This window comes from Podarcis pityusensis (assembly GCF_964106645.2).
Source record: "Podarcis pityusensis genome assembly, chromosome: 13".
NCBI lineage: Eukaryota > Metazoa > Chordata > Lepidosauria > Squamata > Lacertidae > Podarcis > Podarcis pityusensis.
This window is the reverse complement of record NC_138038.1, coordinates 19,678,586-19,690,960: the sequence shown is the minus strand read 5'-3', so window position 1 is coordinate 19,690,960 and position 12,375 is coordinate 19,678,586. Positions and strand designations below refer to the sequence as shown.

Below are 12,375 nucleotides of genomic sequence, written 5' to 3'. Positions count from 1 at the left end.
TTTAAAGAAAACCTTTCAAGCAGTTCCATACTTGACTCAACATACTATATTAAAAGGATAGAGAAACCATGCCCATCAATAGGGCACCGCATCTTTCAATTGTATTATGCTTTCTACAGCTCTTTTAACTACTAAATCTTCAGGGAATTCTCTCCCCCCCCCCCCACCTTCCTAAGTGTGTTGACAAACTTTTCTAACTGGATTCCTCTTCATTTCCCCAGAGGGCCTTGGAAGGGCGAAGGGGACTTGTCCAAACCTGTCCACACGTCGTTTTTCGCCATCTCAGCCCCGGCCCCCATCCTCCCCCGCCGGACCTAATTATTTACTGTGTCGTTTTTTCTCTGAAATTTCAGATACTCCCCAAGCCAGCTCCCCTGCTGCCTCCCTCCCTCCCTCCCTCCTTCCCTGCCAGCCAGCCCCGCCCACTCGCAGGGTTGACAAACATTTCAGCCCTGGACTTCCCTTTCCTCTCTTTCCAAGATGGGCGAGGAAAATAGGACAAGCCCCAACCTGTCGCTGCTGCATCCCTAACTTAGGCTCCCTGTGCGTGTGTGTCGCGGGTGCAAGGGGGGGGGGGGAGAGAGAGAGAGAGAGAAGGCAGGAGGTAGGCGGGGCTTCATCCCAACAACAGCTGCCTTTCAAGCCGGCGCTTAATGAGGGGTGTCCCTAGGGGGCTCCGTGACGTCACTGAGCCTCCCGAGCCAACCGGGCTCGGCGGTGGGCGGGGCTCGGCGGGGAGATGAAAGGCGGCGGAATGGAGGCGCGAGGGCGGAAAGGGAGCTACCCCGCCCCCTCAGGCAGCTCTTCGCGCTCGCCGTCTCTTTCGCGGGAAGCTGGCTGGGCGAGAGGGCGCTGGTGCGGGGGACTTTCTTGTTTTGGGAAGAGGCGAGGAGTGGAGCTCGCTGCTTGGTGTGAGCGATCGGCGGCGGCGTTATCAATATCAGTACCGATAACAGTCATAATAATAATAATAATAATTCTAGCAGTCTTGGCTTGATCTGGGCAAGGAGGAAGGAGTCGCTGCCCCAGGCATGAGGTTGTCCGGGCCCCACGCCGCCGCTGCCGCCCCCAGAAGCCGCCGATCCTCTGCGGAAACCCGGTAGTCCCTTCCACCCCACCCCGCTCCGCCCCAGCTCCTGGGGGGCTTCCTCTGGATGCGGCTGCGCCTGGGCGCTGCCTGCTCCGTCCGGCTGCCGCCAGTGCCGCCGAGCTTTGGATGATGACGATGAACTCTCTGGCCGAGAGCTTGCTGGGCCCTCCGGACCCGTCCAAGGCGTCCTTCCTGGACTTCGGGCTCGGCCCCCCACCTCCCTCTCCGCCTCTCCATCATCACCAGCAGCAGCAGCAGCAGCAGCAACCCGGCTTGGCGCCCCCTTACTCTCTGCAAACGCTGCAGCCGCCGCCGCACGACGGTGGTGGGGGCGGCGGCGCCTTCCCCCCCGGCGCAGCCTCGTACGGCAGGCCCCTGGCTTACGCCCCCTACCCCGGGGCAGCCGGCAGCAGCCCCCACCACGCTTTCTACCACCACCACCATCACCACCACGGCGCCTCGTACTCGCCTTACCAGCAGACCTCTAGCGCCCTGGGACACGGGACGAGGCTGGAGGAGACGGGTAAGGCGAGGCTGGCTGATTTGGAGACGGGAGGGGGTCTTGAAAGGGTGGGAAAGGGGAGAGAAGCATCCCTCTGGGGCAGCGAAAGCACCCCCGGCGCGGAGTCTTTCTCTGACTTGATCCGGAGTAGCCGGCTAGGCCGTTCACACGGTCGCCGATCCGGTTTGTCGGCGATCCGGATCAAGGGCTGGGTTGCGGCGCAGTGACGAGTAAACTGCTGCAAGGGGGCTTGCTTGCCTAGTGTAAGGAGCCTTGGCATAAGCGCAGGTCACGGCTAGGGGTTGCAAGGCCCCCGATTTCCGCGGGCAAGCACAAAAAGCCTGAAAAGGACACGTAGTAAAGGGGTCGCGAATGTGGATGCCTTGACGTGACTTCGAAGCGAAGGAGAGCGATGAGTTGGGGGAGCTGATCTTTTAACTGGGGGGCAGAACTTGGGGGGGGGGGAAGATGCTATGTCTCCGGTGGCTTCTAATGCCAAATTTGGCAGTGTTGGTCAATTCGTTTCCCCTTTCCATCAAACCCCCATTTAACACGCATTTAATACATACACGCATATAAATAAAATGTTGCCCCGGCATAGCAGCCAACTGCTAGGGGCCGAGGTCCCTTCGGTCCCCCCAATAAAGTATTTGAAGGTCCGCCCCCCCCTTAATGGGCATTGCCATTCAAATACTGTGCGTGCTCTGTCTTGTGATCGATTATGTGGGGCGGGATTTACCTGCCTCCCCCCCCCCCCCAATAGTTTATTCAAGTTGGCACCCCCGTGCCCCGGTATCATCAGCGAGGATGGGGAGGGGTACCTAGTGAGAACTTGAGGTGAACTTCAAATCGGATTTAGGATTCATGCAATGTCAAGCCTGCACTGAGTCCAATGTCCCAATGGCTTAGCACCTGATCTCTCTCACTCTTGATTTCTGCCCTGTATCAGTCAACATTCGCAAGTGTGGGGATCTCGAACTAGCATCGATCACTTGTGGAAAACACCCACTGATTGGGGTGTTGCAGAGGACCCTACCTTTTGTATACCCTCTAGGAAAACCACCTGGTTTCCATCCAATGCCAGCTGTACTCATAGTAGATCTGTTGGGCATGGGTAACTGAGAGCCACTAATTTCAATGGACTTGGTTAGATGGAACCCACCGGCCTACAGCCCTAGAGAAGCAGTTGGCAGCTTCACAAATTCAGTTGTGTTCTCAGGTGCAGACCAAAATGCAAATCCGAAGCCCACTGGGTGCAGGGATTGTACAAGGACTGTGCTGTACAGCTCCTTGCACATCCTTTGCAGTTTGCAGGTCTCTTTGCCGTCCACCAATACTGCATACAGACACTTTACTTGGAATAAACCTCTCCCTCTGGCCACCAGCTGCAGAGAGGCTCATGGGAGGGGCTCCTAGAGCATTTGCCCCGCGGGGCAACCCACCTGACAGGCACCAAAAACATCACCAGGAGTAGGTTGACATGAATAAATCCCTATGGACAACGAGCGTTCCTCTTGGGGCAACAAACTTTGCAGTTAGCTGAACATAACTGGGGTCTTGGAGTCACTGGAGATAAGTTCCTCTGCTCCTGACACCCTTTATAAATAGGATAGTATTTGGTTTCTTGGTTATTTCTTCTTGGTTTTTAAAATCATTACAGTTGTCTTCAAATGTATTTGAAGCGTGGGTGGTGCTGTGGGTTAAACCACAAAGCCTAGGACTTGCCGATCAGAAGGTCGGCGGTTGGAATCCCCGTGACGGGGTGAGCTCCCGTTGCTCGGTCCCTGCTCCTGCCAACCTAGCAGTTCGAAAGCACGTCAAAGTGCAAGTACATAAATAGGTACCGCTCTGGCGGGAAGGTAAACGGCGTTTCCGTGTGCTGCTCTGGTTCGCCAGAAGCGGCTTAGTCATGCTGGCCACATGACCCGGAAGCTGTACGCCGGCTCCCTCGGCCAATAAAGTGAGATGAGCGTAGCGACCCCAGAGTCGGTCACGACTGGACCTAATGGTCAGGGATTCCTTTACCTTTACCTTTAATTGCAGGAGGTTTGATGAGACGACCCTGTTGGGTCCCTTCCAACTCTACAATTCTATTATTCTTATACACTTAAGAGTATTTGGACAGGAATATCCATGTCTCAGGACTGTTGGAGGTGGGGGAGGGAAATTTTGGAGAGATCGATTCCCCTACCCCCAGTGTCCTTCCAGGCCCAAGATACTGTTGCACCTCTCCTTTAACCCATAGCTTGGTGTGGGTAAGCCCTGGTCTTTCTGCCTCAGTCTCCCTGTCTGGGAAATGGTCAGAAGGGTCACAAGTGCCACAGAAAAGGTACATAGGCAAAAGAGGATAGGAGGGGTTTAGATGTGTGTGTGCAGGCTTTTGGCAACCCCTTTAGTCCTCCTCCTGAAGCTGGAGCTCTCCTAACTGCAGTTGTTCACAATCACCCTTTGTTAACCCTCTTCTGTTCAGTCCTCTCCTGTTTCCTGCTCTGTTCAGATAGAAAGCGCCTGCAGGCAAGGCCTTGTTGCCTCTTGATTGTATTGCTCTGTAAAAGTGCCATGTACCTGGATGGTGCTGTGTAAATAACTTGCCACAGGAGGATGAGGGAGGTTGAGCCACCCAGCAAGCCTCATGGCAGCCCTTAGACTGATGTTCTGGGGCTGAGCCCTGGCTGCTTTCAGTTTGGTCTGCCCTTTGCACATGGGCAGAGTGCCTTTTGATCCAAAGCACTTCCTCAACTCCAAGACAGGATGCTACACACACACACTTGCTTTGTCAGAAATGGGGTACAGTCTGTGGCCCCACCATGCAGGGAGAGATATGTTCCATCCCCAGTACTTTAGAAAACTTTTCTTTTGTAATTTTTTTTTTGGGGGGGGTATATCTCTTCCAGGGACGCGGGTGGCGCTGTGGGTTAAACCACAGACTTGCCGATCAGAAGGTCAGCGGTTTTAATCCCCCGATGGGGTGAGCTCCAGTTGTTTGGTCCCTGCTCCTGCCAACCTAGCAGTTCGAAAGCACGCCAGTACAAGTAGATAAATAGGTACCACTCCAGCGGGAAGGTAAATGGCATTTCCGTGCGCTGCTCTGGTTCGCCAGAAGCGGCTTAGTCATGACTGTATGCCGGCTCCCTCGGCCAATAAAGCGAGATGAGTGCCGCAACCCCAGAGTCGGTCACGCCTGGACCTAATGGTCAGGGGTCCCTTTACCTATATCTCTTCCACTCACAGCTCCTTCTTGACACATTTGATGGGCAATTTTCTTTCTCATTCCTCCCCCCTCCTCCTGACCTACTATCAAGGGATATCATTGGAATGAGTCCCTATCCGTTCTGGGTAGCTTTTTAAATAATTTTGACAAAACCCAGATGCTTTCTCAGACAACGAGGCAAACTCTGCAGAATCCTTTAATAGGAAACTGCTTGACTTGGTTTCTTCCAAAGAGGGCATGCAAATATATTAATATTTCTCTGGCATGTTTTGCATTGCAAAGGGGCTTCTCTGTTGCATGCCGTCCCCAACCAACTTGGCTTTAAACTGAGCTCCCAAACCTAATAAAAAAGAATGTTAGGTGGATTCATTCCTGAGACACTGAACTGCAAAGGATGATTTGGAGATGTTTTGTTTGTTTTAGGGCCTGCTGCATTTTGCAAAATTATTATTGGATTTAAAAGAAGCAATTGATCTTTCTTTTTTCTTTTTTCTAAAAAGCCATTTAAAAGTCATCCGGTGGTTCATAAATGGGAAACATATGAACGCTGTAACTGAAAACATTGTCTGTTGTTTAGATTTTTTTGTTCTAAATCTGAAATGGAAATGCTAACTTTTATACTTTTAATTTTTTATTTAAATGTGATTTAGGCAGAGGACATTCCAAGCCAGTCCTCCTCCCCCACTTCCTATGTTAATGAATTGGAGCGGGGTGAGTGCTTAAGAGTGCAGTGGTAAAATGATGTCTTATGCATAAGATTTAAAAAGATGCATAAGAATATTCTTGAATCAGCTACAGGACTGATTTATTTTTATTTTGAAAAAAGAATGCTTTAGAAACAGGATATGCTGAGCCATTTTCAGCAAGATAGTCTGGACGGAAATTAACCCATAAAATTAGCCTCCTTCCATGGGAGTTTCTGTTCAACTTTTTTTGTGAATCTGGGTCCATAATGCTAAACTTGGGGAAAATCCAAGTTAGACTTGACTCGTTTCTTGATTATTAAGTGTGTGAACTTGGGATTTTTCGATTGCACCAATTCTTACATCTCCAGTCGCCGTAGCAGAATGTTTGTAATATATTGCCATTTTCAGTACAGCTCTAGGACCTGAGTGGTAAAAAACACAGCTGTGAAACGGATAAGCTCCCGCGCTTGGCTCTCTCGGCTCTGCGTTTTCCGCTACCCAAGCAAGGAATATGCATTGTTTATATTCAAGGAATATGTATGCTATTAAATTTACAGACCAAGCAACGCTTCTCATCTTAATAGCTGGAGATGCGGAGGAGTTGACTTACTACCCCCTTGACTGCCCAGGCAATAACAGTGCGTCTGAGTATGCACAGAGTGCTTCTCCGTCATCCCCGAAGAACAGTAGGCTGCCCTCTTGAAACGAGGAGTCCAGGCAGCTCTCAACCCACCGGCCCCTCGCGCCGCTTCTTCAAAAGAAGCCCTGAATTATAGCCAATAATTCGTTTCCTCGCAGCGTGTCTTGTTTATATATTTGAATCCCCAGCCCTCACCCCCCCAACACTCTTTTTAATTGGCACCTGTCAAGATCAGCAAGGGAGATAGAAGATGTCTTTATGGTAATTTGAGGCAGAATTGCAGCACCACGGAAATCCATTTGCAAGCGCTGCCCTCTCTGCTTGGCTGAAGAGCAATTTCGATTTATTAGGCCGGCGTAGATCGCACGCACCGACGGCTTAATTAATGAGCTTTGGAACGCGCCGCGGCGCTCCAAATTCGAGGAGGCGATGATTACTACTTGCCACGGGGGCAACCCGCTGCCATATCGCTTAATCATGCAATCCAAGATCCCAAAATTACGAGGGATCTTCCTAGCTGGCGCAGCTAGCGGAGAAAAAACCGTTCCTAGGATTCCATCCCACCCCACGCGCAAACACACAAAACACGTGGCCTCGGTTTTCTTTTTGTTGCAGCCACCCCAGAGTTACCCAGAACGCTGCCTCAAGACAGAAAGGGTCGCCTTATCCGTCGGCGCTTCCCAGCTCGCTGCTGGGCCAGTTTACTCGGAAGTAAGCGCCTCCTGAGTCCAGTGAGACTTGGCCCCAAAGCCCTATGTTGAGTAGGTCGCGCGCCTCCCCACTCCCCAGGCCCATTGAGATCAGTAAGACTTAGGCCGCCTGGTTGCGTCCTGATTGCGCGCGATCCTAAACGTGCTTCCTGGCGAGAAAGTCCCGCTGAAATCCCAGGAACATGTTTCCTGAGGAAGCGCGGTCAGCTAAGAGGTGTCAAACGGTCCTGGCTTTTGATGGCACCAGTTGCTGTTGGTTAGAAGCAGGAGTTTGTGGCGGCTTTCGAATGACACAGAGCTCTTCGTTAGGCAAGAGGGAAATTAGTTCTCAAATTGGAGGAGAAGTGGTTCCTTTGTCGTGCGGTTTACTCCTAGGTAAATGGGATTAGGGTGGCCGCGTCAGTCTAGCGAAACAACGTGATCGATTTATTAGAATTGTTTTTACACCGAGTGTAATCACGATTGCAGAGCAAGGCGGATTACAATGCGCGCGCACGTATACAATCCGCCTTGCCCTGCAAATCTGATTGAATAGCAGGTCGGACCTTCCTGTTCTTCTCAGGAGTAAACCCCATGGACTTAAACAGGGTTACTCCTAGGTAAAGTGTCTTGCACGGCAGCGTTAAGGCTGTTAAATCAGTTCTGTTGGGATACTGAGAATTATTAATATCTCACATCGAATACAACTGATCTGTAGAAAGGACTTTATGATCTGAAAACAGAGACAATGTACGCACTTTTGTAACCCAAGGAAATCATTAATAAAAGCAATATTTAAAAATGGTTTGGAAGCATTGCGTCGGAGCGCGCAATTTTCCACAAATCGCTTCCCTTTAAACGGGTGCGCGCTTGTAGAAGAGGAACTGTGCAACCCTATGCGCGTCTACTCGGAAGTAAATCCATTGAGTTCAGCGGATTGCGCAGGAATAGGGCTGCGGTCCAGCAGCGCAACGCTTGGGAGAATCCAAGTGACCTATACATAGGATCGCGTTGTTTTAAAGCTGCAGTCCTGTGTGCATTTAGTTGGATTGAGTGCAGTGGGACTTGCTTCCGTGTAGCATGTGGTATGAGCCGGGGAACCCTGGCTTCAAAAAGCAATCCTAGAAGATAATTCCGTTGTCGTTGTTATTTTAATGATTCGCCTTTCAGCCCGAAGCTTCCCAAGGCGGCCTACAAACAAATGCGTTAAAACGCCACTCACCGAGCCCTTAAAACCAATAAAAGTTGAGCCAATGATTTTTTTTTTCCAAGGGAGGCTGATTTTTTTTATTACAGGCTTGTGGGATGGGGGAAGAGGCGGCTGCAAAATCCCTTTCAAAACAAATACAATAACAGATGTGGTATTAATACTTTCAATTATATGATAATAAAATTAATTGAAAGTAGTGCCATAAATTGCGGTGTGTCGGAAATGTAAAAAACAACACCACCAAAAACCCACACACAACGTTAGCGAGGAAGCCTGGCAAGTCCTGGTTTTCTGGCTTTGAAGAAGAAAATAGGCAACATAGCGGCCCTTTTGATGTTTTTATATTTAAGCTTCAGCAGGTGAGGGCGTTTAAAATCAGCATTAAAATCGAATCCGTCAGTGCAATGAGTTTTGGGGCATGGAAAGGCAAGACAACCTGAATTGAATCGGGTTTATAAATTATTATTATTATTATGAAAGCATGATCCTATGCCTACTGCGGAAGAGCTTGGCAGAAAACACACCGGTCCCTGGAATAAGTAAAAGGCGAGGCCAGGAGTCCGCTTGGCTTCAACCCAGCACCCCCAGAAACGTTCGCGGAGAATAGAGACACCGCATGGAATAATTTCGGCCTGTGCGTCCCAAGTAATTTATTTAAACCATTTAATAACCTCTCCGTTTTATTTTTCCTTCGGAAAAGAGCCGTGAGGAGCAGAAGGCTTAAAAACAATACCCTCGTTGCGCGTGCACAGGGGTTTCCTTCCGAGGAAGCGCGCGCGGGATCGCCCTGTAGATCATTTTAGTGGACCAGCGGCGATCCGAGCTAAAGAGCGCTTTTAAGAAAGAAGAAATCGCTCACCTGTCGTTTTTAAAACCAGCGATCTGGCTTTGTGCGCGCGCGTTTTGGCGTGAACCCGAAAGCCCCGCTGTTTCCACCCGCTGCGCATTCCCTCCCCCTCAAGGCCTGCAGTTTAGGCGGTGTTAAATATCAGGTTAATTTCGCTGCTTCGTTTCTGTTCGGTTTCTGGGGCTCGTCTTGTGGTTCCTCCCGGCTGGCAAAGCAAGCTCTTCCTTAAGGAGAAAAGTGTTCTTATGTGGTTAATTTCAAGGGTTCCATTTAATCCACGCTCCAATTCCTGAGCGTCCTCAAACCTGGCTAATTAAAACCTCGATTTAAAACCTGACGTGGTGAAATGAAGATGATTTCATGCAGTCTAATCGTTGCTGCAGGTTTGCGCTTTCGACGGATCGTTATTTCTATGAATCATCCGAGCGACCGCTCTGGATGTGTTAGTTTCTTGAAGGGCGCTTTCGTTTCCAGACTTTCTCCTCGCCCCCTTCCATTTTTTAAATTAGAAAATGAATGAATAAGGCCCTGAGATCTTTTTTCCAAACGCATCGGAAGCCCCCTTCAATTTCAAGACGGCTTGAAAGAATCCAAGTGTACGACAATCTCTTAGAATAAATGCAATAATAATAATAATAATAATAATAATAATAATAATAATAATATTAATCTCTACGCAGGACCGAGAGAAACTCCATGCTGAAATCACCCTGCCAGCCATTATATTTAATACTGAGCTAGGTGAGCCAATAGTCCCACTCAGTCATCTCTCCTTAGAGTTGTTGTATATTAATAATAATATACAATAATAATGTATTAACACGACGGCCACCTGTGGTTGCAGGTGTGTTAGTCCCACCTAGCGAAACAAACAAACAAACAAACAACACCCCCCCCAAAAAACCTTTACATGTTCTCTCAGGGAATAATTCATCGCCCTGGCTCTGTTAAACTTCAGATATTTGGTTTTATTACGGTATTGGTTTTATTTTGCAAACCGCCTTGTTTTTTGTGCAGTGAAAGGCGGTCTCCAAAGTCTTTAAAATCAAGACTTCGGCAACTGTGTTTCAATACTGGCAGACGAGATTTCTTGCTTTTAGAGAACCAAGAGTTTAAGAAGCGGCTAGTCGGGTGTGATTCTCCCCCCAAATTTTTTTTTTAGCAACCCCAGTGTTAGAGACAGCGGGGAAACGGTCAACCAAGCCTGGGGTGGAAGGCACCTGCATTGTAGGCTCTGGCGGGAAGTTCTCCTGCGTAAGAGCGCGAGGTTGATTTGCAGGAGAACCACCGGCGGATTTGTGCCCCGAGACGTCACCTTGACGGTCTCATAATCAATTGTGTGCGTGCAAGGTCGTTCGCTTGTGATTCCTCTACACAAAGGAGTCCATAACTGGCTTTTACCATTCGCGATCAGAGACACTTCCGATCCTAAGCGTTGTGGGAAACGTCAGGATTTTAGGTAAAATTTCCATTATATAGCACAATAATAATAACAACAATAACAATAAAATATAATAATTATATATTAGAAATTATATATATATATTATATTCACGCACACATTCGGATCTCCCCCTTCCCCCGTTTAAGTTTCTGAGGGCCTCGATCCTCGTGCATCTACTCTTTACACACGCAGCCAATCTACGTCCCCCACCCAGCAGATCCTTCAGCATAACAGAACACAGCCATCCAAGCAAAATCTGGCAATCGATAAACTAAAATAAAATCATCGGTTGGATCCAGACCGAACTGGTCCCCTTGAATTACAGTCTTAACAATTTAAATCGCTCAAGTCACGGCTTAGTTCCAACTGATTTCGATGACAACTCCTCAAACCCCAGCCATTGTATACTCTGAAGCAAGCCCCATTTGACTCCATGGGACTTACTCCCAGGTAAATGTTACAGATAGGTAGCCGTGTTGGTCTGCCATAGTCAAAATAAAAAAATTCCTTCCAGTAGCACCCAGGTAAATGGTGTGCTTAAATATAGCATTGCAGCCTTGATCTCAATCCAGATTTACGCGTGCTCTAATTGATGCAGAAATATTAAGGCTTTTCTTAGACTGACTGGAGGGGCGGTGTTCCATCTTCTTTTTCTTCGTGTTTATATTTATTAAACTTTTTTTTTTAACGTAGACACAGGGTCAGGCGCCTTGATTTTTCTTTTCAACTTAAATTATTCCTTAAGGGCTCGGCACTTTAATCTTTCTGACTAGCTGACATCTCGTACTTCGTGGATTGCGTGTAGGCGGTCATTATTTAGGTCTCTCCTCGTCTATCAAAGACAAGCGGCGTCTTCAACCGGTTTATAAAACCACAAGAATTGTGTATTTTATTTTTTTTAAGGAGGGGAAAGAGAGCTTACTTTTCACTTTGGCGGGGTTTGCGCAGGAGAACTCCCCCGCTGTTTTGCACTGCTCGATTTCAAGCAGATAAGAAGCGCGCTCCTACGCGTGTTTACGCGCAAATAATTCCCATTGAGTCCAACGGGAGTGAGAGCGCAGTTTGCGCGCCCCGCGCGCTTTTACTCGGGAGTAAATCCCATAGAAAACAAATGGGGCTTCATTCTCAGTAGACAAGCCCTGCGATTTCGGATTAGATCGCTTTGTCATTTCCTTCTGGAGACCGTTTCCGGTAGAAACGGAGCGGACAGGAGTAGTCTACTCAGAAGTAAGCCCCATTGAGTTCAAGGGGATTTGCTCCCACGTAAGCACGTGGTCGGTTGCAGAATAAGCTGGCAAAAAAAAAAAAAAAAAGAGATAAGCGAATTATATTTAATAAAGGCTCGTGCCCAATATTCGCCAGTTAAACTGCAGCCTGCAGTTAAATTAGTGAAATTCGGAGTCCCCGCCTCCGCAAATTGTGTTGATATTATTATTATTAATCCATTTGAATCCAGGTATTTTGGTTTAACCAAGCAAGGCCGATCGCGTTTATTTGATAACATTAACCGGTTGTGTTGGTATCAACAGAAAAGAAAAGAAAACTGAACAGTTTCTTGATGAAACTGTGTGCGTGTGTTTTAACTGAGATCAACAAAGTACAGCCCTAAAAAATTCTTATAAATTTCCTTAGGGGAAGAAGAGGGGTGGGGAGGACCACGTGGGCGGGCCCAGGTAACCGAATACCCTGCACTCCATGCAATTATTGGCCCTGGAACAAATAACTTTCTTCACCTGCGAAGCTCCCGCTCCCGAAGTGACTGCGGCTTGTTTACTTTGAGATCTGTTGCGACTCCGGGATTGACAGCCAGAACCAACGCTTGTTTACCGGGAACGAAGGTCTCCCGGGCTTGACAGTCCCGAAAAATCACTGCATCCTTTACTCGGGAGTAAATCTGACGGCCTACGACGGGATTTACTCCTGCGTAAGTGTGGACGCAGTGGTGCTGTGGTCTAAACCAGGCTTCCTCAACCTTGCCCTCCAGATGTTTCTACAACTCCCATGATCCCTAGCTAGCAGGACCAGTGGTCAGGGATGATGGGAATTGTAGTCTCAA

The 12,375-nt window shown here is 48.6% G+C and overlaps 1 protein-coding gene across 1 annotated transcript in view; it reads left to right on the top strand.

Annotated features, from left to right (window-relative positions):
* Positions 1–799: 799 nt before the first annotated feature.
* DLX4 (distal-less homeobox 4) overlaps positions 800–12,375 on the top strand; it is a 34,976-nt gene continuing 23,400 nt past the window's right edge. Inside the window, exon 1 of the mRNA XM_080979497.1 lies at positions 800–1,613. Within this exon, the coding sequence (XP_080835623.1) occupies positions 1,217–1,613 (397 nt within the window). The 5' untranslated portion in view covers positions 800–1,216. The remainder of the gene's footprint in view (positions 1,614–12,375) is intronic.